The sequence below is a fragment of the Varanus komodoensis genome, unplaced genomic scaffold, assembly GCF_004798865.1.
Source record: "Varanus komodoensis strain SLA01 unplaced genomic scaffold, ASM479886v1 scaffold12, whole genome shotgun sequence".
NCBI lineage: Eukaryota > Metazoa > Chordata > Lepidosauria > Squamata > Varanidae > Varanus > Varanus komodoensis.
Genome location: NW_025335349.1, coordinates 1139046 through 1164711, shown reverse-complemented (window position 1 = coordinate 1164711; position 25666 = coordinate 1139046). Strand labels below are relative to the sequence as shown.

Genomic DNA, 25666 nt, shown 5'->3' with positions numbered 1-25666 from the left:
AAGAGTAAAAACTGCAGCAGTCTTCTCACCCACTTCCCCATTCAGCCCATCCAAATAAATCTCCATTTTGCTTTAAACTGTAAGAGAACTGCAGTAGGGCTCTGAGAAGGAGCCATGAAATGTGGGGATGGGGCAGGAAAGAGCTGCCCTACTTTTTCTGTGCTTTTTAATTGACAACTTGGCAATTGGGCCCTGGCAATTGTGTGCAAATTACGCTACAGCTGATTGTCTTGTCAGTTTCCATGTATGTTCCCTGCTCTACTTTCTTTGTTCTCTTTGCTAGCTGAAATACAAAGATGGCCACCAGGCAAGACTAGACATTTTGGACAGTGACACTTGCAAAAGAGTGACTATAACAGCAACTACAGCAGCAACAACAATAACAAAATTATTGTTATATTGGCAATTTTTTTGGTACGGAAAAAATACAACCCTGATTGCACATTTTGAGGATTTTATTTTATTTTTAATTGCAAACGAAAAGAGGCCTTGACTGGAGCAGGTAGAGAAGTTCTGTTGCAAAGGAACCTGGGATACTACCTAGTGGACTGAGAGAGGAGGAGCAGGAGAACAAGCTACAGGGAGCCTGATGCACTCTCGGGCACACCTGAGCAACCCACTCTGCGTACCTTATTCACCGGGTGTCTTAGCATTCTGTGCAAACCCATCCATTGGCCCTTAACCATCCAGAGTTGTGCATTTTGGCTATGACTGGGAGACTGTGTGTGAATATTCTACTCCTTCATAAGTTATTTCATCCTTCTCCCCAACCTCCAGCATTCTGGCAGTAAACCTTTGGCGGCTTTGTAACATATGACTTCCTCTAAGGATATATCAACTGCCATGTTAAAGATTTGCCTTGGGATAGCTGTCTAGTCTTCTAACATGAACTTCCAATGAAAATAAATACCTCTGCAATGAACTGTGTAAATTATATGCAAACATACAATGCAATAATAAACAGGAAGCAGCGGCATCTGTGCCTGTGATTAGGTTCTCGGGGGACTTTCTGCGTTCAGCTGTGCTAGCAGCTGTGTGTCTCAAGGTGGCTTAGTGACTATCGCAGGAAGATTCCTGCAAGAGGCTGACTCCTGTGCAGAACCGGGTTTCTGCTTGGATTGATTTTACTTGTGCTGAATGCGAGGGATGATTAATTGCACAGCTCCCCTGTATGTGGCTGACATCTGCCATGCATGTTCTCCTTACAAGGCCCACATCCACAAGCGTCGTTTTTCATCCCAGTAGTTTTTCATCTGGGTAGTATGGACTCTGCTTTTCTGAATGAAGATGAGGAGCAACTTTATCTCCCTTCTCCTTAGGTTGTTAGAAATCTTCCTTTAAATTGTGCTTTTCAGCATTATATGCTTTTCGGCGCCAAGTCAAGACCTTTTAATTTTTCCATAATTTCAATGTTTAAATATTTTAACTACATTTTATGCTCAATTGTGGAGTATTATGGGTTTATATGTATTTATTGGGTGATCTGTTTATAAGCCATCCAGAGACACGCAACGCAATTGGACGGGATAAAAATATCCAAATAAAATATAAATCAATAAATTCCAAGTTTGATCAAAGTCAGTAGTATCCTCTTTCTCCTTCAGAGACAAAGTCAATCTGTCCATTTCGGCACAGTCCAAGATCTTTTTTAAAATCAGTTCTTCGGTATGTGGTTCTTCACTCTTCCAATGTTGGGCAAATGCAATCCTTGCCGCAGTAGTTACATGTAGAATCAAATACATTGCTTGATTACCAACATCATCAGGTACAATGCCCAATAAGAAAAGAGATGCTTCAGTTCTGTAGAGTCGTGGGCTGCTTGGAGTTATGCTGGTTCCTGGGTAAAGTGGATTGCCCAAGCTTTTCATGCCAGATCAACACTCACCTAGGAGGAAGGTCCCTGCTGCTCACCTGATTCTAGGCACAGCTGCATACAGCAGTTACATGGGATTGACTCATTGGGCAATTTCTAAATGTCAACTTGGGAGGTGTATAAATATTAATATTAATGATACTAATAATAATTCATGACTATTTTACCTGCATAGCAGTGACTGAACTGCACATAGAAACCGCTGCCTCAGCTCTGACATCCCTCAGCTTAATCTTCTGCTAGTATTGCTGGCCGTATGCCACGGAATTATTTGAAGGGCTCATTTGTCTATGAATGTTACAAATGTCTCTGTATTCTTTTTTGTTTAGGTATGTGTCCTGTGCATTGGGATGCCCTTATGAAGGAAATATTGCACCAGCAAAAGTTGCAGAAGTAAGTCTACTTAATATAAGTAAAAACACAAAGGCCAGAAATACGTGAAGGCCAGCTAACTGCACACTGCATTTAAGGAGAAGGGTTGCTGGTAATCCACATCCTTTTGTTAACCTGAGATTAAGCCTGTGGGGTCTAGATCTGGATGTAATGCCAGCTCATGAGAAGAGGAGGTTAACCCTTCCCACACTTTCCAGCCACTTCCTGTCACCTCCAGTTATCTCAAACCCCCTGTACACTAAAGAAAAAAGAAAAAAAAAATAAACTGCATGGATGACAATGGACCTTTTTTTAAAACTTTCTGGGTTCCACAGGGTGAATTTTGATAGGGAAAATGTTGGGTGGGAAGTCTTCAGCCTCCCTTTGCTGTGCATGGTGGTCCCAATTCAAGTCAGATCAGTGGACACTTACACTAAAGCAGGGGTCTCAAACTCAACTTACCCGGGGACCGCTGGAAGTAGAGTCTGGGTGAGGCTGGGCCACATCAAGTATTCCACCACCGCAGTGGGGGTGGGCTGCTCATCCCGCAGCTGGCCCGGGCGCCACCGGCACTTTGAAGGCTGCAGGGCCCCTTCCCCGTGCCCTGCCCGTCCCGGCCATTGGCCCACGGGCCGCGAGTTTGAGACCCCTGCACTAAAGTAAATAAACTAGTAAGGATCAGCCACACACAACATATTTAATATAACATGTAGGTTAGCCCAGAAGTATTCGCCACACTTTACATTTCCCAAGTACTTGGAAATTTCAGGGTGAGTCAAGGATCCACTTTCTTATGAAAGAGCATGAAATGCATTGAAGAAATAGTATGACTGTGATATCTGTTTGTTTATAAGTAATGCACACTGAGCACAGAAAAGCCAAGTAACTTTACAGATAGTTCTAATTTGTAAAGCAGTATCAAGTATAGTAGACACTGAACTACCCAAGATAGCCATGGGATTCATATCTTCTTTGCAGACTTTGAACAACACAATTTAACCTTCTTTGTGTCCTTGATAGTCTGTTCTTCAGATTAAACACATAACAGGATAACTCATGGCCTTCAGGGACTAATTGCTCCACACTCTGTCAATCTTTATTACACCTGTCCACAGAGGTCCCACTAGCAAAGGCTGTGGATTACTTTAGCAGTTCTGCCTTGTAGTCAATTTCTAGCCCCCTTTAGCTTGTCTGCCTATTGGGACCACATTGCAGTAGGCTGTACTTTTTAGTAGGCTTAAAGGACCAAAGGGAAAAAAGAGGGGGCAGGCAACATGAAATGTCATGCACAAAATACTTGAAAAATGTTATATGTTGCAAATTCTGACCAAGATGCTATGCGCAGAAAAGCATTGAGTGGGTTTACATGCAATGTCAACCCAAGGTTTTTGCATGCACAAGTGGGAGTGAATAAGTGTGCTGCATCAGGCATGCTTCCCCTTTCTATTAATAGCATATGATTTCCCTGTTGGTAGGTTCTTGTATAATATTCAGACCTGGAAACTGTAGGTTGTTTAAAGGGTTTAGTAAAACAGAATTAGCCTATGATTTGCTCTTGCATTAACTCTGGGTTATTTAATTCCTAAGGAAAACCCAGAGTGCACAGGTTATGACATCATGAAAATAACCTATGAAGAGGGTAATTGTAGGTTGTCAAGTGAAAGTGGAAATGAGGAATGTGCCAGAGGTAGCATGCTCACTCACTGCTAGACTTGGTCAGTTTGTTGGTAAATTAACCAATGATTGCTGTTGCATGCCAACTGGGTCAAATGTTTTAGTTTCTTCTTGTGCTTTTAATGTCTGGAAGTAAGTAGAGAGGATAGGCAAGGGGAAACCATGATTCCACAGGCTTTTCTGGGTTGCGTAATAATGATTTAGTGATTAGCAGGTTGTGCAGTAGCCCCCTGTGTTAAATTAACTGGCAACTCATTGCAAAACTGAATGCTATTTCATCTCCTGACAGTTTGTAAATTTTTAATGAGATCTCACTCCCCATATGGCATGTTACCTCTGTTTTCTGTAAATACATATAATTCCTCAGGTTTTCATCTCCTCCTGGAAAAAGGAAATAGGGGATCTAATCCATATACAATGGAAAGCACTTTGATTTCCATGGAAGTATTAAGCAGGCAAAGTTAATGCGGAGCCAGATGTTCATTTCACTATTAATTTGTTTAACCAAATGAAAACACCTGGCACTCTGAGTTAATGTTCAACCAAAAAACTTGGTCTTGAAAGCTATAAAAGGGCACAACCCCACATAGAGAGGTCAAATCTAAAAAATTTCAGAAAGCAAGTTTTGCAGGTTCTGACAACGGCTTTTCCTTTCCTCAGTTTTTCATCAGCACATGTGAATTTGTAACACAGAAAGCATTTTATATTTTCACGGTCAATTCCTTTGCATGTGTTTGATGTGGTTGTATCCTCCCCTACATAGGTCTCCAAAAGACTCTATAGTATGGGATGCTATGAGGTATCTCTGGGAGACACCATTGGCGTGGGAACGCCAGGAAGCATGAAGAGGATGCTGGAATCAGTTATGCTGGAAATCCCAGTAACTGCTATTGCAGTACATTGTCATGACACATATGGCCAGGCTTTGGCCAACATCCTTACGGCCATGCAGGTAATTCCCAAATTCCAGTTCTGTCCATAGGCAGTTTGATAACACTTAGTGCCATTTATTTTCACTTTACAGAAGGGAGGAGAAAACTATCACGGATAAGTATGTGTTGTGTTGTCAGATTTGTCAGTCATTTGGTGCAAGTTTAGTGGGGAAGTAGCAGTGTTCTCTGGACTAAAAGCTGGTTTGCACAACTTCCAGGAATAGCTTGGCTGCCCCCATGCTAGGGAGACACAGGCATAGGAAAGCATATAACACAGTGGTAGAGCATGTATTTTGGAGGTTTCCAGGTTCATTCCCCAGTATTTCCAAGCAAAATGGTCCAAGAACAAATGGTGGGGAGAATACCTCTGCCACAGTTCTGACCAGCTGTCACCAAAACAGAATATGCAGTATTGAGCTGACGTACCAGAGTCTCGTCCAGTGTGAGGCAGCTCAGATGTTCGGAAGCAGTCATATAACTGGCCTAGCTGTATGCTCAGCTTCCTTCAAGAAGTAGTTTGGCAGGTATGGGTGTCTCTGTATCGCAGTGACTCCTGCACTGCTGCTGGTAAGGTATGAACCTGTCCTTGGGTATGAGAACAGATATATGTCATGAATGTAAATCATCATTAGCCTGTATGCTGTCGCTTCATGTGAGCTGCGCATTTCTGCATTACAGCAACCTGCTGGGTGACAAATTGTATAGTGGGCTTCCCATGTATGCAATCCTTCTCCTTTAGCTTTCAGCTGGAGTGACATTCAGTTAAGTATGGATTGGAGGTTTATAGCCAGACCCAGCTCTGCCAGTGGTCTAGAGAAATACAGTGTAAACTCTTGTTAAATGCCCCACAAGCTACCTTGTACTTGCAGTTCTATTTTGGCGGGGCAGGGAGAGCAATAACCACACTGACAACTTGGGGTGAAATTGCGCACTAGTTTTATTGGTTACAGCTTATAACTGTATAGGGTGGGATCTAGTCATCTAGTGATATTGGAGAATTTTCTTTTCACCTGTAATATGCCAAGCCTACTAGAGTTTAAGGGTTCAAGAGGAAACCAAGTATTATGAAATACAAAAGCTTCTACACCACCACACCATATACAATGCTGTTTCCATTTAGATTGTCCTTTTTCAATGCTACAGAAAACCAAGAGTGTGAAAATTGGAGTACCTGTTGGTAAATGCATTTTCTTGACTTCACTTGATGACAATAAATTGCCACATTGAAAACTTGTTGCAGGATAAATTGATCCAGTTTAACTTTTACTACAGTATGATATATTAGACTATGCTTTCATTTAGGCAGTACACTGTAAAATTAGAATTCCAAATGAAATAATTGAGATGTTTTATCCTTACACTTGCTACTGACCACAACAGTTGTAGTTGGAAGCTAGCTAGCTCATTTGCCATGTCTAGGAAAGATAGGGCTTAATCTGCATGTTGACAAAGGAGCCTTAAAAAAAGCCTGTAGAGTTCATTACCTCTTATGCTCTAGTGCAGTGATAGTGAACCTTTTAGAGACCAAGTGCCCAAACTGCAACCCGAAACCCACTTATTTATCACAAAGTGCCAACACTGCAATAAAACCCGAATACTCAGGTTTTAGTTTAGAAAAAACACCTCACAGCCAGTCTAAGCAAATCTATCTATCTATCTGTCCTTGGCAGCGCACTGACAGGCCATGCAAAAGCTCGGACAAGTTGTGGCTAATGAGTCGTGGCTCATGACATCATTGCCTGGCGCCGCTACTCTTTTCCGAGCATGCGCATGGCCCCTATGTGCACTGTTATCTGATGCTCGGCTGCTGGGGCGACTTGGCTCACATGCCAACAGAGAGGGCTCTGTGTGCCCGCTGCAACATGCCTGCCATCGGTTCGCCACCACTGTTCTAGTGTGAGTATTTTTCCTAAAAGAACTGCTTTTCTTTCTGTGAAGCTGAGCGGCATTTTCTAATGTTTCAGAGCAATGTAAAACAAACAAGCAACCATGCAAGACGGAGTATGTGCATTATGGTCTGGCAGTGTGGTGGTGGTTTCATTGATTCCTTTCTGTATGGACAGATTGGGGATGGGACAAATTGAAAAGTGTAAGAGGCAAAGTGCTTTGGGCTACCTGTTTTTTAATGTCAAAATGTAACAATCCTAACCAATAATTGGATGACCTTCTGTGGTGTCATCAAATGATCATTCCCATTCTAAGTATTGAGGGAATGAAATACTGCAGAGTACATGGTCGGAATGAAATACTGCAGAGTACATGGTCGAATTAATCTAGCTTTGGAAAGAATGGGAGCTGAGCATGGTTGATTGTGTGGGGGAATGCCTTCGTACACCTTGGAGGAGAAGGATCTGTAAATGAGTTAGGAAAATTGAGAAGTAGTTAAAAGCTGAATGGGAAGAGTTCTTACAAAGTAGGAGGTGAGAAGCAAGGACCCTAGAAGAAAGGTGCATATGAACAGAAGGAAGAATAGAGCACTGAAGAAATGGAAGCTGAAGGAAGAGTAGGTAGATGAGATACGGGTCTTAAGAAAGCGGGGGGAAATCAGAAGACTGGAAGAAAAGAATGGGAAAGGCAAAGAGTCCCAACCTAAGTTTGCAACATCTGTCTCTCACAAGAGGTGATAGATGGGAGTTTGTAGATTGTACAGATGGATAGAGTACGATAGCAGTATTGGACACCTACTTCTTAGGTCTTTGTGTGGTGCCTCTTGTTACGTATACTCAAGAGCTTGTGTATGATCACATTGTGTCATGTTCAGATAGTGCTTTCTTACTGTCAGTTGCAGCCACGGCTCAACAAACAAACAAGCACACGCTAGATTAGTGGTTGAAAATAAAACAACCTTTACAACTATCAGCATTAGCAAGGGAGCAACACCATCATAGATCAGGGGCCTTTAAATCCCAGTGCCAGGGGAGCCAGTTCTGCTGATAGGATTTAGAGGTCTGGGAGCATGTGAGTAAATGAATTACACTTGTGGTCTCCAGAACAGAAGAACCGACAGTGGATCCCAGGCACAGGAAGCAGCACTTGAAGTGCATCTGTCACTCGTGTATAGCTAATGTGCATGCGTGCCATCATGTCATGCTTATGAATACAAATTGGGCAGCTAGGAAGGCACAGGGTTTAAACAAAGGAAACACAGATGAACTATAGGACACAAGCCGATGCTCCAATTGTTCAAAATGAGAAGAGGATTAAGGGGATTTGTATTGGACCCAGCAAAATTATTCTTGGATAGGATCTGCTTCGAGCTCCTTTTGTTTGCAAGGGGAACTGTGCCTGCCTGTCTCTGTCTCTCTCTGTCTCTCTCTGTCTCTGTCTCTCTCTCTCTCTCTCTCTGTCTCTCTCTCTCTCTCTCTCTCTCTCTCTCTCTCTCTCTCTCTCTCTCTCTCTCTCTCTCTCTCTCTCTCTCTCTCTCTCTCTCTCTCTCTCTCTCTCGTATATATTCCAAGCACAGTTGCTGCTTTAACGACACACATTATGTGCTGTGTTTGTACTGTGATCACAACAATGTATGAAATTGTAATTATGGGAAGAATAGCAGAACTGTGAAAGATCATATCAGTTTCATCATTTGTGTTTACAGCATGAGCCCATGCCACAACCCACAGGATAGTTAGATCTGGGATTTAATTCACAGGCTTAAATATGAAGAGGCTACATTTATAATTTTAAATTCCTAAGAAAAAACTCAGGGATGGCAACAGCGGCAGCTCTCTGGGGAGAGTCTTCCATATCTGGGGCACCACTACCAAAAAGAACCTCTTCTTAGTGGCTCCCAAGTGTCTCTCTGCACACTTTCTTCAGTGTGGACACCCAAAATAGAGCCTCTGATGAATATTATAGGATCCAGGTATATGAGAGGTAATGTTCTGAAACAAATCGTCACTTTAGCCTTCAGTGACAGTGATGGATCAACAAGCACCCCCAGTGAGCACCTGACTTTTTAGGGAAAGTGTTGGACCTTATTTAGAATAGACTGAACGTGACTCACCTGAGGAGATACATCACCAATCAACAGTACCATAGTCTGAGCTGGAGCTTGTCTGTTTGCCCTCCTTTGCTCAGGCACTGATTCAAGACAGACAAAACTTCACCAGCATCTGATGAAAATGAGAATAAAGTTTGGTGTGATACATGCAGTGGTATCAATCCCTGGATGACCACTTTCTGCAGTTTCATGTTGATATTAAAATAACATGCAAGGAAGAGTAGAACCCAGCAGAACTTGAAAGCATAATTGCCTGGTCACTGAGCAGTAATCTCCCAACACAACCTTCTGGAAAAGGTCATTTAAATCCGAGAACTACTGCCAGACTGGTTCTTCCCACATTGAACTCACTGACCATAATCTGGTCAAAAGCTGCTGAAAGGCCAAGGAGACTCAACAGATTGCACTCTCCTTGTTCTTGTTCCAGCAAAGGTCATTGCACAGGTCAACCAAGGGGGTTTCTGTCTGAAAACCAGGTCCTGAATCTGACTGAAATATATTCAGACAATCAGTTTCACTCAAGATTGATTGAAGTTGCCTGGCCACCCCTGTCTTACAGGAAGGATATGTAACCCACTGGTCTACCTAGGTTTCTTCTGGAGTGATCATATTATTTCTTTTGAAGAAGCTGAAACTGCTTCCACTCCCATTTACAGTCTCCTGAACCCAGATGGCCAACTCATTCCTGCTAGATTTAATATGCCAGAAAGTACACAAGTTGAGAATACAGGTGATCAGTAGGACTTGATTATCAATGTTATTTTGTACATGTTTTCCTGCCCTGATAACTAAAAGTCATATAAGAAAACAGGGTTAGACTGTGCATTAGAAGCCACTAGTCATATATATGTGTTGGAGGAAATCAAGGTAAGGTAATCCTAGTGGGACCTCCTGACATGGGACCAATGTACCAGGCACTCTAGGGGGCACTGGTGACATACATCAGGCCAGAGGGATTATCACATCAAGCCAATCATAGGCTTTCAGTCATGCTCAGGTGTCACCTTTTTCCCCACTTGCACTCTTTCTACTTGTTCAGTTATACGGAGCTTGGCGGTATCCCAAGGAGCCACGTGAGCTTTGCTCAGTAGAAGAGTGTGCTTGGGACTGGTTATGCCATTCCCCAAGTTATGTCTCTGATCTGGAGGGCAACTGGGTCTTAGCCATGAGCCAGTCGCAGCAGCCTCAAAATTCCCCAGAGCCCTAAGGAATCCCCCAAACTCCACTTGCTTCCAGAGACAGACTATTTCAATACACCCCACACACTTGCAGAGGGATAATTCTATTGACAGTTTAAACCTGAGCAGGAAGTGATCTGACTGATGACAGAAGAAGAGTTGTCCAATCCCCCAGTATCAGGTAATCATTCACCTACCCAGTTGAGCAAACCAAGTCTAGAATGTGTGTTTGGCCAATGACTTGTGACAGTTCAGTGGCTGCCATCGTAGCCATAAAGTTGAACTTCACAGCTCGTGCAGCCAAGCTTTATATGTCAGCTTTAGCTCTGGCTAAATGAATTTAAAATACTTTTGTTTAGCTGGAGAAGTAAAATAGCAAGATACTCAATGTATGTCTAAAGAAGGCTGCAAGGAAGATCTGCAAAGGACTAAAATAACTAAAGAATTCCCTTTTCCTGTTTTTTTTTTTTTTTACCAGTTACAGGCTGTAAAGTTCTTTCAGAGCTTTCTGGATTGCTGCAGTCTTTTGTATCTTGGACACAGTATATCATAATTATGCCTATTATTTTTCTCTTCTGTCCTGAGAATGACTTCCAGAGTGTCTGCTTCCAATATTTGCAACAGACAAAAGTGGAGTACTGCTGACTTCCAAGGAAAACATGTTCCTGAAATGGTAGCACTTCCTATCCCACACTACCTGGATTGTACTTGAAGGGAAAAGCCACCCATCTATCAGCAGTGGCTTGCGTTGCTAGGATATTTACTTCCAAAATAATATTGGATGGACTAGCTGAATCTGCCTAAGAAATTACCAAGGAAGTTAGGTTTTATATGTGTTATTTTAACAAAAGAGTAGGTAGTGAAAGATGGCAGAACGCTTAGCCAAAGCATTCAAAGGTTAAGGTTACAATGCCCAACCCATTCTGAAAAGACTTTGCTGAAATTAAAACCCACACATACTTAAACATATACACCATTCCTCCAGGATAGGGGGTTTGAGGATTGAGCTAATTGTTGGTGTTATTGAAAAGAATAAGGAATATAATTTATATACATTATTTTTTGTCTAAAAAGTGTGCTTTGGTGCAAATGTAAAAAGCATATGAAGTAATATTTCAAAACAATAAGATTTTAAGCAGAAGAATGGCTGAGGGTTTGCCCAGTGACTGAAACTTGGCTGAACTCACAAAGCTGGATATTAAAATATCAGACTATAGAATTTATAGAAGTGACAAAGTCAGCAAAAAAGGAGGCGTGGCTGCCTGTTTGAGTAAATAGAACATCCTGAGTAAAATTGCATGTGTAGCCTGGAGAACATGACAAAGGCTGCATTTAGCCAAAAGAAATGACAAACCATTATTAATAGGAAACAGTTAACAGACCTCCAAAGAAGAGGGGACAGGCTGATCAGGAAATTTTTATGCAAGAAGGGTGTCTGCAAGGTTGGAATACAAACGATCGGAGGTTATGTTACCTTGACATTGCCTGGAGTAAAATTTGCTTTACAGAACAGGTAACACTTTTAATAGAGGGCTGCAGAACACTTTCCGTGTTCTTAAATGCAGTGTATCTAACAAATGTTTTAATGCTGATGTTATATTTAAACATGGAATACATATTCTTGCTTACAGTGTTGATGCTAGACAGCCTGTTCAGAACATCTTTAGTAGGGTTCCATTCTTTAGCATGAGAGCTCTATCCCATTTCCTTAACATGATTTCTGTGAGATCTGCTGCTTGACAAGCTGCGCAAGGGCACAGTTATGTTACGGCTTGGTCTTGCCTCCATCAATAAGATGCTTTGTTGAGACTAGTAACCGGGGCTGCCACAAATACCGCTGCTTTTACAGATCATAATTGTATTTGAATTTAACTAGTTCTGCAGCTAGGGAATATTAGATTCTGGATTTATGCCACGATTCAGTGAAGCTGCCTGTAACTCTCTCAACTTGGGATTATGGGCATCCTATGAAAGACAGGACAAGCACAGAGGTGAAGGGGTGAGAAGCACCGGCAGGGCACTTTCTATGCTGGCAGAGTCTGTCTCCTCTGCTTCCCACCGCCAAAACCCCATCTCCAAGGTCACACTAAGCAACCTTGACAGCACAACCATCATGGTTCTTCCTGCGCTTGCTGCAGGGATGGGGAAGAATACTCCAAACGCAGAGTCCCCGTTCTAATCTCAGAGCACATTTTTGTGGTTGGCCCTGGCACTCTGAAAAATCTTGTGGCCACCTAGGCTCTGTCAGTGACCTGTGCTCTTAGGCTAACCAGTTCAGGATTGCTTTGGTTCTGAAGCATGCCACTACGCGTATGACTTCTTGTCACCCTTCCTGTCACATCGCGCTTTTCTGACTTCTTCTGTGTTCCTGATATAGTGAACTACAAGAATAAAATGGAGTTTGCTTCTGCTGCCTTGATGCTAATCCCATTTAGGATACAATCCTGTGCATAGTTGGTGGGGGGGAGACAGGAAAAACTCCTCCAACTGTCAAGTGATGCCTTCTGCCAGAATGCCAAGGGAATTGACAGGCTCTCCATGCTCTAATGAGCTAATGAGAAGGCTTTCCAGTTTTTATTGTTGTGAGTAGTATGCTCTCTACTGCTGCTCTTTAGTGTGGGCTTATGCACTTATGTCCAGGCTGTTTTGATGGGCTCTGAAATTTCAGAGTTTGCTACTGGATTGAGCTAGCAAAGTGATGTATCTATAGTGAAATCTCTAAAATGGCTGTGTGTCAGGTGATGCCCGATAGCTTTTTCTAACATCTAATTTATTCATATTTGTGAGATAATTTAGGTTGCATTATTGATGAAGTAGTAGTGGATTATTTGATGATTCAATAAAAACTTGGAGACTTGGAATTCAGTAGCATGCAGAAAACCAATCTGGGGAAAGGTCAGTGCACAAATGTCAAGGTTAAGATGAAAATCATTCGTGCACAGATCCAGAATGAATATCCAGTCTGGCTTTCGGTCAGATGCAGCCAGTTGCAGAAGGTACTGCCAAATAAGTGATATGTTGTAGACATTCAGTGCTTTGATTTTTCAAAGCGTTGTCTTGGAAATTAATTCTAGGGCTTGGAAATACGTAACAAACAGAAATTTGACTAAACGGCTGAAACAGTAATTGTAAATGGAAAAGAATGTGTTCTGCTGTGGAAATCATACCAACAAGGTAGTGAAAGATTCAATCTGCAGGTTGCAGGTCTAGTTTCTTCAACATACTTCTTAGAGAACCATGGAAATGCAAGACAAGAATTCATTTTCCATCCATGTAATAGAGAAAAAGTGAATGCCCTAAGAAACAATAAAGCCCAAATATTTTTGGATATCCGTTACTCATATGGCTGATATGTAATTCAGGAAGCAAAGCAAATTCTGGCCAAAGTAGTAAGTATAACAGGTCTTGTGTTATAAATAGGCACAGGTTTTCAGCCTGGCAGCTCACCCTTTGAAAAACAATGCCCATGGTTCTTAACATAATGCCACATATGGAAATGAATCCTGAGGCTCTCTCATTACTTCTAGGGGTATGTGTGCCTGCACAGGTACCTGTAAATTTTTCCTCATCAGGAATAGCAGCAGCTGAGGTAATGCAGATCAGGAAAATAGCACTAGAGACAGTGTAAAAGAGCCCTTATGTTATATGTATCTGCTTTTCCCTTTGAGACTTGCCTGATAGAGTTGAGTTGAGAGGCACACCATTTGTGGCCCTCCAGATGTTTTGGCTTCAATTCTGCCAGTCCTAGCCAGCAGAAGCAATGGTGAGGGGTTGTGGGAGTCGTAGACAAAACATCTGGAGGGCCAGAAGTTGTCCACCCCCATCCAACTGGGTGTGGCTCTCCCTTTTTCCCTCCTTCCAAGAGTATGTACCCATCTACAAAAGCTGCTTTGTTCTGCTAGCCAGAGGATATATTTCCATGTAATGCTCCTAATAAAAAGGAAGCTCTTTGTGATCCTACTAGAGTCTGCTGAGTGCTGACCTGGGAGCCAAAGTATTCATGCATGGAAGTGTGAGTGTTCAACCCCATGAGCCACAGGCAAGGAGGAGATGCAACACCCTTTCCTGGTAATCTGCTGCACTGAACCAATTTGGGGTGTAACCCCCAGTCCTGGAACAACTTTGCGGGGGATTAGAATGTCAAGAGATTTCCCATGCTGTTTTTTGCCTTTGGGTGCAAAATTCAAAGAAACTGGCCAAGAGTATTAAACTGGAATAATGTCAAATTCCACAAGACTTAAACACTTCTCCATTTTTCCAACTTTTCAGTGATGTGCTTCTTTTTGCTGCTGCTACTCATGTGACTCTTCACCTTTTGATATTAAGTTATGTTGGAATGTATCTGGCTTTTGTTCTGCTCTGAAATTACAGGGGCCTGAAAGGACTTTCTGGCTACACTGAGCACTGTGCAAATGTCCTGCAGGAGATTCCTTTGGGAGCACTAACATTGCCGACCAGATAGTGAAGTTTGATTCAGGCTGAGGAGGAGGTTTAGGGAAGCTCCAACTGGTCTTGGGCTTTAGCAAGACTATATGTAAAAAAAAAGCTGATGGGGCACAGATATCTGCTTTGCATGAAATGACAGCACACCAATGTTCAGTTTCCTCATAGGGACAGTTTCCCCATAGGGACTGCCTATGGGCGCCCAGCTTGCTCTGGCTTGTCAGGTTGTGTGAACTCAGGCAGCAAGAGTTCTCTGATGGTTTGAAAAACGCATGGCTTCTTTCAGGGTTATTTTTGAGACATATCCTGCCACTTGGGTTCACGTGATGTGACAAGTCAGACATTCACTGGCACCAAGTAAAAATGACTTGGCTTGCATGACAGACCATCCCACTATGCCTTAATTTACCCATGTGTCCTGATGAAGTGGACATCATTCATGGAAGCTTATGCCAGAAAAGTGTAGTCTTTAAGGTGCCACAAGATGCATTATTGTTTTATGTGACCTGGTTTTTGTATGTGCACATAAATGGATTCAGTTGCTCTTTGGGATCAGTATTTAGTAGCACTTACTAGAATGTCTTCCTTGCCAGATACCAAGCCATTTTTTCATCTCTCAAGAAAATGGGCAGGTAAAGTCTGAGGCATACAGTAATTTGTATGACATGTGAAGCAATTATCCCATTATGACTATATGGGGAAGAAGGTCCCCATGGATTTTATGGTATCTGATTTCCAGTAAGCCTACTTAAAACCCAACCCGATCTGATGCATGTATACTGGGAATTATGTCTCACTAAATTCAGTGGCTCTTACTTTCAAGCAAATGTGCATAGTTTTGCAATCTTAGATATATGGCCTTAAGGCTGTTTCCATATTAATAAAGATATTTCTCCTGTTATTTATTCCTTCAGCTTGCTAAAGAGTTCCAACAATGCATAGTTAATGTATTTATTGATTTAATGCTAGGAGGAAAAAGTCTTCTTATTTATAAATGATGAGCTGAATTGAGTTTAAACTCTAGAGTGACAGAAGGAATGCTGTTGACCTAGACTTTTCCACTTGGTTGAATGGAGGAGAAGGTGATTTTCACGAACATCTTGCTTCTCCCTATAGCTTCTGAGAGACATTTAAGGTCTGTGGGAAAGATGGTCTTGGGGGCTGCAAGCAGAGAGGGAACTTGCAAGAATTAGCTATTTTTCCATTTCACTTGCACATCCCCCCTTTTTTCCCATTTCACTTGTATGATATGTCTAGTGTTGATTGGTGGATTTCATGATAATCAAGGCTGGTGCCATGAACTGGGCTTTTCCATCTTTCCTTCCGGTTGTCAAACTCAAGACAGTCCTTTGAAGAAGCCTTCTGCCAAGGTTGAGGGGGAAACATCTGCCCATGGAACAAGCTGAATCCAAACTGTCTCTCCCTTTCAGTAAAGCTTTTGACTTAGGTGGCTCTTGCTGTTTGAGGGCAAAACAGTGGGAATGGTGAAGCCCCTCCAACTGAGCAGTTCATTTTTCTCATCACCTCTTGACCAGGTTAAGGACAGGGGCTTGTATATGCTCTCCCTCTCACTCTGAAACTCCTCTTCCCCTTTCAAAGCAGGCTGATTCTCATGCTTGGCCCAAGAAACTTCACTAAGAGACCTTGAAGTGTCATAGTTGTCCATCCGTCTGTCCCCCCCATCCTCCTCCTCCTCCTCAGAATCAGATGAATCTCTCTGAACAGCCTGCAGTGAGTGAGAGCTTGGCCCCCACTGTGCAACTGGCACCTCGCAAGTGAATTCAGGGAGGTCTGGCAGTTTTAAAGAAAGAAAGCGTTGGTATAATAAGGAAATGAAGCAAATAATGCTAGTTCATTTTAAAATAAGGGTACTTTTTAAGGCTACTCTAGGTTCACTAGCAGAGCATGGAGGCTGTGTCGATAGTAAGAAACCTGACAATAAATATGACCTGAGAAGGGGTTGCAGAACTTTGGAAGAGACTTAAACTAAGTGTTGACAAGATGCCTAAGTTCACCCCATTGCCATTCAACTACAGAGATTTGGCATAACTGTAAACCATTCTGCATACCTAACTTTGCTTAAGATGCCAGCATGCGGTTTGAACTTTAGGAAGAAGTTTGGCTTCAGTTCAAAACCTCCATGGCCTTTCCTTATGTTGTTGGGTTTTATTCCTCTTATTTTGGAATGTACCATTCCACAAATATACATCAAATGCCCCAGTGGGAGTTGCCACGTCTAGCAGGGATAAGATCTATGTAAAGTTTGGAGAATTTAAAGTTCATAAGCCTCAATTTCATTGAAGGAAAAAGGATGACGCTAGGGATGCATTTGGGCCCACCACTTTATATGGTTCTTTCTCTCATGGTTTCCTTTGGGCTTTGTTAAATTGCTTTCTACTGGAGGCAATTTGTATTTCAGTGTTTCTAATTAAATATGTAACTCCTCCACTGTGCATTTTTCATCTCCTTATAGCCAGCTGGTATCATCTGTCGCGTATATTATTGCCTGCTTTCCATTAGCACAAGAAATAATTGTTTGCTTTTGCCTCCTCAGGAGGACTTTGGTTTTGTTTTGGTTTTTTACAGCATTTTATACCTTATATGTAGGCAGACATAGGCTTATATATCTAGGTTGCGTTTGTAACTCTCAGCACTGTATTACTCACACTGACTTTCCACCTCGTTGGTTGCTTAGGCAAGGCATAGAAGAAAGGCCCTTTAGCACTTCTCCTACCTCAGGACATGTTGCTATGTTAAAAAATAAAGAACAAACAACAGCAACAGAATGTGTCATAGATAGCTTTTAAATGTACCTGCAAAGTAGGCTGCCCTTTTTCCTATGGCTCATGGCAAATGTGGCTGAGACTTGTAAGGCCACAACTTATGTATTTTCCAAAAAGAGGAAAAGCACCAACACCTGCCCCCCAAAATGGCTAGAGAGAAGATGACACCAATTTGTATTTGTTTATTATATTTATATCCCACCTCATTTCTTTCAAGGAACCCAGGATGGCTTGCATATTGTTCCTACTCCTCACAACAGCCCCTTGAGGTACGTTGGGCTAAGAGTCTGTGACTGGCCCACAGTCACCCAGTGACCTCCAGGGCCAAGCGGGGACTAGAACACAGGCCTTCCAAGCCTGAGTTCAACACTCAAACCATTATGCTGCACTGACTGCACTAGACAGAAATTATGGACAAGTGGATGAGACAGTAACCCTTGGCACATTTTCCAAGGTCAGGTTGGCAACCAGCTCATCAGATGCAGACAGTAAAGACTGGGAGATTCGGGGTGTGGGAATCAAGGGGGCAGAGAAGGGTGAGGCTGTTATCCCCAGATTCTCAGACAGTCCATGGGAACAGGTAGGGTTTGGAAGAGAAGGGAGGTGATAAAGGAGAAGCAGAAGATGAGTCCATGCCCTGTCTGGTCCCTGACCCCCTGGTACAGTGTTGGGATAGGAGAACTATCCAGTTACAGGGCCTGCCTAGATCTTGAAGGCTGGCCCTACTAAAGAAGGAACCACCCAGAAGGGTGGAGCCCAGCATTACTGAAAAGGAAGGTTTTCAGAAGGAGTTTCTAGTTCGGGGTCACCTAACCATTCTTGCAGGGACTGGTATTTCCATTTCTGTAGCCTCTTAGCAGTGCTTTCACAATAACAAGCTATTTACATATAAAGGGAAAGCTAATTCTTGTTAGTTGGAGCACATGCTGATGAATATAGCACAGTTTCCACTGTGTTGAAGATGTGATCTTGGGTCACACATGAATGAAGTTGCAGGAGAAGCAGGGAGAGTGGGAAAGGGGAGGGCTGCAGGGAGAAGGCTTTTTAAAAATAACTTTCCCCCCCTTCAATCCATTAGTTCTGTACAGATGTGAACGAGCAATTATTTTTAAAAAATGAATGCCAAATGACAGTTGCCCCTGCCCCTTCACAAAAAATCATGGAGAAAGAGGAGAAGGGGAAGGGGATGCCGAGAGAAGAGGGGAAGGCGGAGATGCTGCCTGCTCCCACCTCCAGTTGGGTGAAGCCCGTAGGAATGGCAGCCCCTTCCCCTCCCTGGAAAGGCTGTGCCTGAGCGCGCGCACAATCCCTCTCCTGTGCTGACCTTCCGAAGAGAAAGCACCATTGAAGACACAGCAGACATACTGCTAATGGGGAGGAGGCAACAGTTCATTCCTCTCCAGTTCACTGGGCAAACCAGAGCAGGGGAGCCATGCGAGGGAGGTGGGGGCAGAGAAGCAACAGAGGCTGTTGGGCTGATCTCTTCAGCAATGTTGCAGCTTTGCCAAAGCCCAACAAGACACTTCCTCTTGCAGTGCTGCACCCCTGCAGCCTGTGGAAGCTGCTTATCCTGCACTCCAGAGCAGTACCACCAGTAGCAAACATTAGAATAGCATCCCTGGGAAAAATGCAAAATATATATGTGTATATATGTATGTATGTATAGAGAGAGAGAGGGAGCGCCATGATATAACTGGTCTGAAGAGATCTGGGGTATAATAGCAGAAACAGCATGTGGAGAATCCCACGGGACAGCAGTGAGTCAGTCATTATACTGTGGACCAACTCACCTATTTTCCTGCATCATTTCTTTCATGAGATTTTATTTATTTATTTATTTTTGGGTTTATATCCTGCCTTTTACCTGCAAAGGGCTCAAGGCAGCTTACATCTCATCCTCCATCTTATCCCCACAACAACAGCCCTGTGAGGTAGGTTGGGCTGAGAGTCTCTGACTGGCCCAAAGTCACCCAGTTGGCTCCATGGCCGAGCGGGAACTCGAACCCGGATCGCCTGAGTCTTAGTCCCATGCTCTTAACCACTGGGCCACACTGACTCTCTGAGATGTGTACAACATGGCCTTGCTGATTACAAGAGAACCTTCCACACCCTCTTTTGCACCTTTTTCCCTAAAGTTCTCTGTCAGACTGGCTGACATTCTTGTGCTTTGCTCTTGTGAGTGAGTTTTTGATCTATCCTTCTTCGAATTCTGTGTGATTCTAATTCTTGTGTGTCCTAATTTTGATCCAGTCGTGTCCTCTTCGTTTGACCGATTTTTGTTTCACTGTTTGACTTTTAAATGACTTTTTCTGAAACAATGGTTGTAGTGACAGCAGTAGCTGAAAAATGTTTGGCAAAAAAATTTGTTATTTTAGATCATTTAGAGCAGCAGATTTATTTCTTTAGGTATTTCTTTTTGCATTGTGTGCTGTCTCACCTAGGTCTCCTAGACTGCTTGTCTGCAGGCTTAATCTTTCCACTCAGAGGCAAAACAAGGACTTCGGGCCTCAGATACTAGACCTGTGTGCTGAGTGCTGCTCGCTTGTGCTCTGCCTCTTCTGTTCCAGGAAGTCCTTCCCCGCTCCCCTTCAGCAGCTCCCTTACGCGAGCTGGGACAGGACCTACTCAGGAGGGGGAATGCCATGCAAGTGGGCCATGCCATAATCCGTAGGCTCGCTTTCCCAAGCCTGGCACTTGCTAGAGCAGTGGTCCCTCAGCAGTCCTATTTTACAGACCTTCGCCTTTCTGTTCTCTTTGTTTCTCTTGTAGTAGTAATCTATACTCTCCTAACACCCTCTTTTTCCTCACAGCCCCCAGGGGGGTGGGACCACCCACTTTGGGAATCACTGCTTGAGATGTGTTGCACTTCTGATCATCCCCAGAAGTAGGGCTAAAAGTCATGAATCCAGGGAGCTGCATCTCATGCATCTAAAGGGCACCAGCTTGAAGTGCCTGCTGTAAACAGGGCTGGCCACTAATGATTCACCGAAAGAAAGGACAAGGGAGATGCTAATGGACATAACATTTGTGAATGGCAAGTTGTGTGCATATATGTGTGCATATATAAATCAGTGCAAATTTAGAAATAATATTTGACTGTAAATAGAAATACAGCCCATCTTTCCATTGTGTGGAAGACTGTGATCAGGACTTGCTCATTTTGCTACTTAGGAGTATTTGACTGGCAACTTCAAGGCCCAGCTCTTCCATGTATACATTGAATCTATAAAGCAGATTTGGACTGCACCAGTTTTCAAAGAGAAGATGCCTTCAAAAGAGCGATCAGCACTGTGGCAGCCTTTCAGACAGAGGGCAGTTATGTGTGAAAGAGGAGATGTGGCCAACACCTTAATAGTCCAGGGCAGTGATGGCGAACCTTTTAGAGTGTCCAAACTTCAACTCAGAACCCACTTATTTATCACAAAGTGCCAACACTGCAATAAAACCTGAATTTGCTGACCACCAGCACAAGGGGGCAACGTTCCACTGACCACCAGCTTTTGGCCGGCCCTGAAAAAGGCATCTGAGTGTATTTCCTACCTTTCCTACCTTCTGCTAAAATCACAGGCCAAGGAAATCCCTGGCAGCTCACTGACCGGCCATGCGAAAGCTGGGAGAGTCGCGGCTAATGAGTGACATCATTGCCCGGCACCCTTAATCTTTCTGAATATGCGCATGGCTGCTGGGGGATCTCATTCAGAGGATCCAGAAAGGGCTCTGCGGGTCGGGCATACATGCCATAGGTTCGCCATCACTGGCCTAGGGAAAAAGGGGGGTTAGCAAATAATTCAAGGAAAGTGCAATCAATATGTGGTGATTCCCCAAATCAGATGAAAGCAGCAAACTCTTTCCCACTCTGCCCTCCAACTTAGCTGAGTATTTCTGTGCCTGTAGCAAGTTTGGATTTGGACTGTTTCCTTGATTGTGTATCAAGAAGTACAACAACACAAAGTACTGAGCACATGAGGGAATTGCGTAGCAATTAAACTGTGGGTTTCTCATTATGGCAGCTTTTGTCCAAGATGCTCAGCCCAGAGAAGATGTGGAATCTCCTTCTCCTGAGGTTTGTAAAGTAAGAAGGGGGATGAGAAACTTACACAGACTTTTTACAAGATGGGAATTTTGCCAATGCAGGCTTATTCTCAGGATATTTTTTAAAAAACCCCAAGCTTATATAGTATTCAGGAAATTTCGCATGTGCGTGCACACAAACACACAAACTACCTGCCAGACCTCAAGAATTCCTCACTAGTAAAATACTGTTCTCCATTGACTTAACCTCTTTTGTCAAGCTGAGAATCAGGGTCTCTTTCCTCCTTGGTCCATCTTAGGCGGTTTGTGCCTCATCTCAGTGTATGAAGATAAAGTCCCCACACAAGCAGTACTGCCCTTTCCACACTACCCTCTCCCATGTGGTGTTGGTGGTGGTGTTCAGGGCACCATATGGCAGGGCTGGGCTAACGAGGATGCAGGCCCCATTGCCCACCTCCTCCCAGGGTCCTTTTGTCCCGCATTTCTTGGTTGTAGATGTTGGCTGTGATGAAGACCTGATGAGATGTTAACCGCCAGTGTGAATAATTTCCTGCCTTTGAATAAGAGGTGGAAGAGATTCTTACTTGCTAGCACAGCCCAAGTGCAATGCGGAACAGTTCCTTCAGTGAGAGTGTCTCTGCTATCACGCTGCATATCCATTTCCACTTTTCTTTATGAGATAGCCTACACTCCCCTTTCAGCCATCTTCTTCACTGTGGGCCACATTCCCATGGGATTCAGAAAAAATATTCCAATTGTTTTTAAGTCTTAGTTCTCGCATGTCTCTCACACTCGCAACAGTATAACACTTCTTGGCTGTCTGCTTCTGGATTCTCTTCAATTTGCCTGGGACATTTCTTTAAAAAATGGTGATAAAAGCTTCATACAATGCTCCATCTGAGGCCTATTTAGTTCAAGTTACACTGCAGCTCTGTTATGAAAATCTTTCAGTAGGATCCTTGCCATACAGGATGAGTTGTTAAGCCCTCACTTATGCATGTATTATCATGTTTTTGACATACATTTTGGCTCTGCTGGCCACCTCAAATCCCTCTTTTTTGCTTCATGTTGACTATTTTAATACCTAAGTGGGGTGAGGATTAGACTGGTAGCTCCATGGGGAAGCACAAAATATAACAAACAGATGCTTCCCTTCTTCTATACTTTGGACAAGACATTCAGCTTAAGTGAATTTACTCTCCTTTGCTGTTCTCCTAACATTCTTCTGAACTATTTTGTGTGTATATGTGAACAATAAATAGATGTTTCTTACCATTATGTGGCACAGGTTCCAGCTATATTTTCCCATGGTAAAGTGGCAGAATATCAATTTTTAGAGCACCTGATTTCTGGGAAAATGCAGTCGTGCTCTCCTACCCACTCACTAGCATGCTTATTCATATTGAAAGTGCAGTGTGAAATATGGTTATGAGGTTTATGAAAAACTATTAAGGAGCACCTGCAACTTACTGAAGAATGTAAAAACTCACCCTATCTACAAAGTGTTTTTTTAATAAGATCTAGTTTAACACTTCAGGCTGCAATTCTACACCCACTCACTTGGAAGTAAGATACACCGAATTCATTCAGACTTAAGGACTGGCACACTCTTTTACAATTCTGCCCTTTAACTAACCAAACGCCCACCATTAGCAAGACCGCCCTGTCCCTTCTCCTAGTGATGGCTCAGCTTGTTATGGCAACTTTCCATTCCTCTCTCTTTTTTTAAGGCCTTGTGTTTCCAGTGCTGGGTTATGATATATTAGGGGCAAGAAGAGGTACTCCCACAGTGGGGTTCTTTCCCCTGCAAGGCTGACCTTTTCTGGTAAATGGGGATTTTACACTATTAATGCTAGATTCAAGCCGGTGCGAGAGTAGCATTAAAAGAAAAGGGAGAGGGTCTCATTGTTAGGAAAGGCCCTCGAGTTATTGTTTTTGTGGTTACACTCCTACACAATCACAGCAGTCACTTCTTTATAGATCTCAACATCTAATTGTCCCTTGTTTAACTTGACTATTTAAATCACTGTGCTAGGAGTCAGTATCATCCAGTTTTGAAGTGGACTGGGCAATAATCCAGGCCTTTTGGTGAATGTGTCAGAAACAGACATTCATTTTCTGTACTAGAAGCAAATTGCTTCCAAATGCTGTCAATGGAATAAGGCTTTTCTCTGATATTTTCATAAACATAAAAGATCACATTCTGTATTATGTCTTTCAGAAGAAGTAAATTGCAATTTGCTTTTTTATAGACAGCATTTCTTTTTGTTTTATAGAGCTTTTTCAGGTAAGGCATTTATTGTTTGATGGTCACTCTTTATGGCTACTTATCTTATGATGCTCCAGTTTTGCTTCTGTTTTTTAAGAGTACTTTCCCAGATTTTTAAAGAGCAACAGAAATTGAGTATTAGTTTAGAAAGTGAAAGAAAATTCCTACTTGGGTAGAAATTGCATTATTTCTCCATTGTACTGAGCTGCAAAGTGTGTATGTAGTGGAAAATTGGCAAGAGCTCTTTGAGCTCAGCAGTCAATTCTGTGATGAAATAAATACAGTGTATGAATAATCTTGGGAAGAAAAGCTCAGAAACAACCCCTGATTGGTAACTAACCACATTGGTTGTCTGCACCCAGATTGCTTCCCAAAGATTGTTCCCCAGATTGTTTGTTTCCTTTTGAGCACCCATGGGCTGTTCTTGTAGTTGTTCAGCTCACAGCAGGCTGTTGAGTTTGTTGAACCCAGGCATCAGATTTCCCCATGGGTTCCAGGAGGTAGCAAATGAGCTCAGCAAGATGGCTGACTGCCTTCTCTGCTGCTCTTGGCAACCTGGCGTATGCTGTCATGAGTGACAGGCTGCCATAGTGGGCAGGCAGCACATTAGAGGTGCTGTCAGTGGTTGGTTACCCATTTTATCTCAAATTGCACCCCAATGTGTGCAGTTTTTGGTAAAATTTTTAATATTGTTTTAACATAGAACTGTGCGACTGCAGAGACATGCAGTTCCGTGGACCTGAAAATGGGAAGCCTTACCTGCCATCAATATATGCAACAGTTTTCAACCCTGCACACTAATCCAGAGAGGCTCCTAGTAGGTTTAGTCTTCACTTTGCTTGTCTTGACAGCTGTTAAAAAGCAAGCTGTCAACTCCAGTTAAACCACAAGTGATCTTTGCAAAGGTGGAAATGCGGGGCTAAGATCCTTTTCCCTCTCTTTGCAGTAAGATTCCTTAGGTTTTGAGTGTCCTTCCATAGGTGTTGAGGCCCCCAACTTTTCCACCCATTCTCAAGACCATTTGTTCAATGGTTTATCTGTTCTTCTGAGCTGCATTAAAGCTGGACAGGATTGCACTTTCTCTGAAGAAGCATGTTGCGCTTTAATGGTGTTCCTTAAACCTTCTGAGAGCCAAAACAGATGTTACCTTTACTGTGTCTTTTACAGATACGTTTTGTTGTTGTTGTTTTTCATTTTTACTCTTCAGTAGGTACAAGGGACCCAATCTGGACTGGAACCAAAGTGTGGTTGGTAGGTGGCTTTAACTCTTTTATCTACACCAGTGTCTTGATCTGAATTGAGACTGCTGTGCTTATTCTAGAGTAAAAATGAAAATAAACAGATGTACCTGCTAGACACGGGTTCTGATAGCTGCTTTGACGCTCTGTCAATGGGGGTATAGGTTTCATCCTTGTTACAGAGTATGTTTTACCAGCTTGGACTGGCTTGCCCACTGGGCTGAGAGAGCTTGACTCTCAAGATTGTGCTATCATGCTATGGTAGCCCCCTGGTTAGACTACCCCAGTGGGCTTTATGTAGGGCTGCCTCTAAAGCTTGGAAACTGCTGTTGATTCTGAATGCACCTGCAGGATGGCTAACTGAGTTATTATATCTGTGCTTTGCTGACTGCACTGGTTGCTGCTTTTGGTCTTCAAACCCTGCATAGCTGAGATGCCTGAAGGATTGCCCATCCCCACACGTGTCTGCTTGTACTTAAGGTCTTCAGTTTTTTTGCCTTTACCCCTCTCATCCGGGTGTGGCAGGTGGCTATCAAGGAGGGGGCCATGTTGGTGATGGTACCCACGTTGCTTGGATGCTTTTTTCAGAAAGGCTTGTCTGGTGTTATGCCCATTCTGTTTCCCCAAGCTTTTTAGTTGCTGTTGTTTTTAACTATGCACTGTCTGTCCGTCTGTTTTATATTGGGTACTGCTTTGGATGCTGCCTTTACAAACTGCATTTTACTGTTTAACAGAGCAGTCCTACGTACCGGTGGTGGGTGAGGGAAGTCCTTCCCAATTCAGAGCAGTTCACGCAGCCGCAGTGCATGGGGATGGCTTGCCTTTTTTTTCTTGGCAAGGCTTTTCTCTTTCCTTCCTCTTCCATCTCATCCAGA

The 25666-nt window shown here is 43.0% G+C and overlaps 1 protein-coding gene across 1 annotated transcript in view; it reads left to right on the top strand.

The window, feature by feature from the left end:
- HMGCLL1 (3-hydroxymethyl-3-methylglutaryl-CoA lyase like 1) overlaps nt 1-25666 on the top strand; it is a 69551-nt gene that overhangs the window by 28429 nt on the left and 15456 nt on the right. Inside the window, exons 6-7 of the mRNA XM_044422171.1 lie at nt 2203-2266; nt 4683-4871. Coding sequence (XP_044278106.1) covers nt 2203-2266; nt 4683-4871 — 253 coding nt within the window. The remainder of the gene's footprint in view (nt 1-2202; nt 2267-4682; nt 4872-25666) is intronic.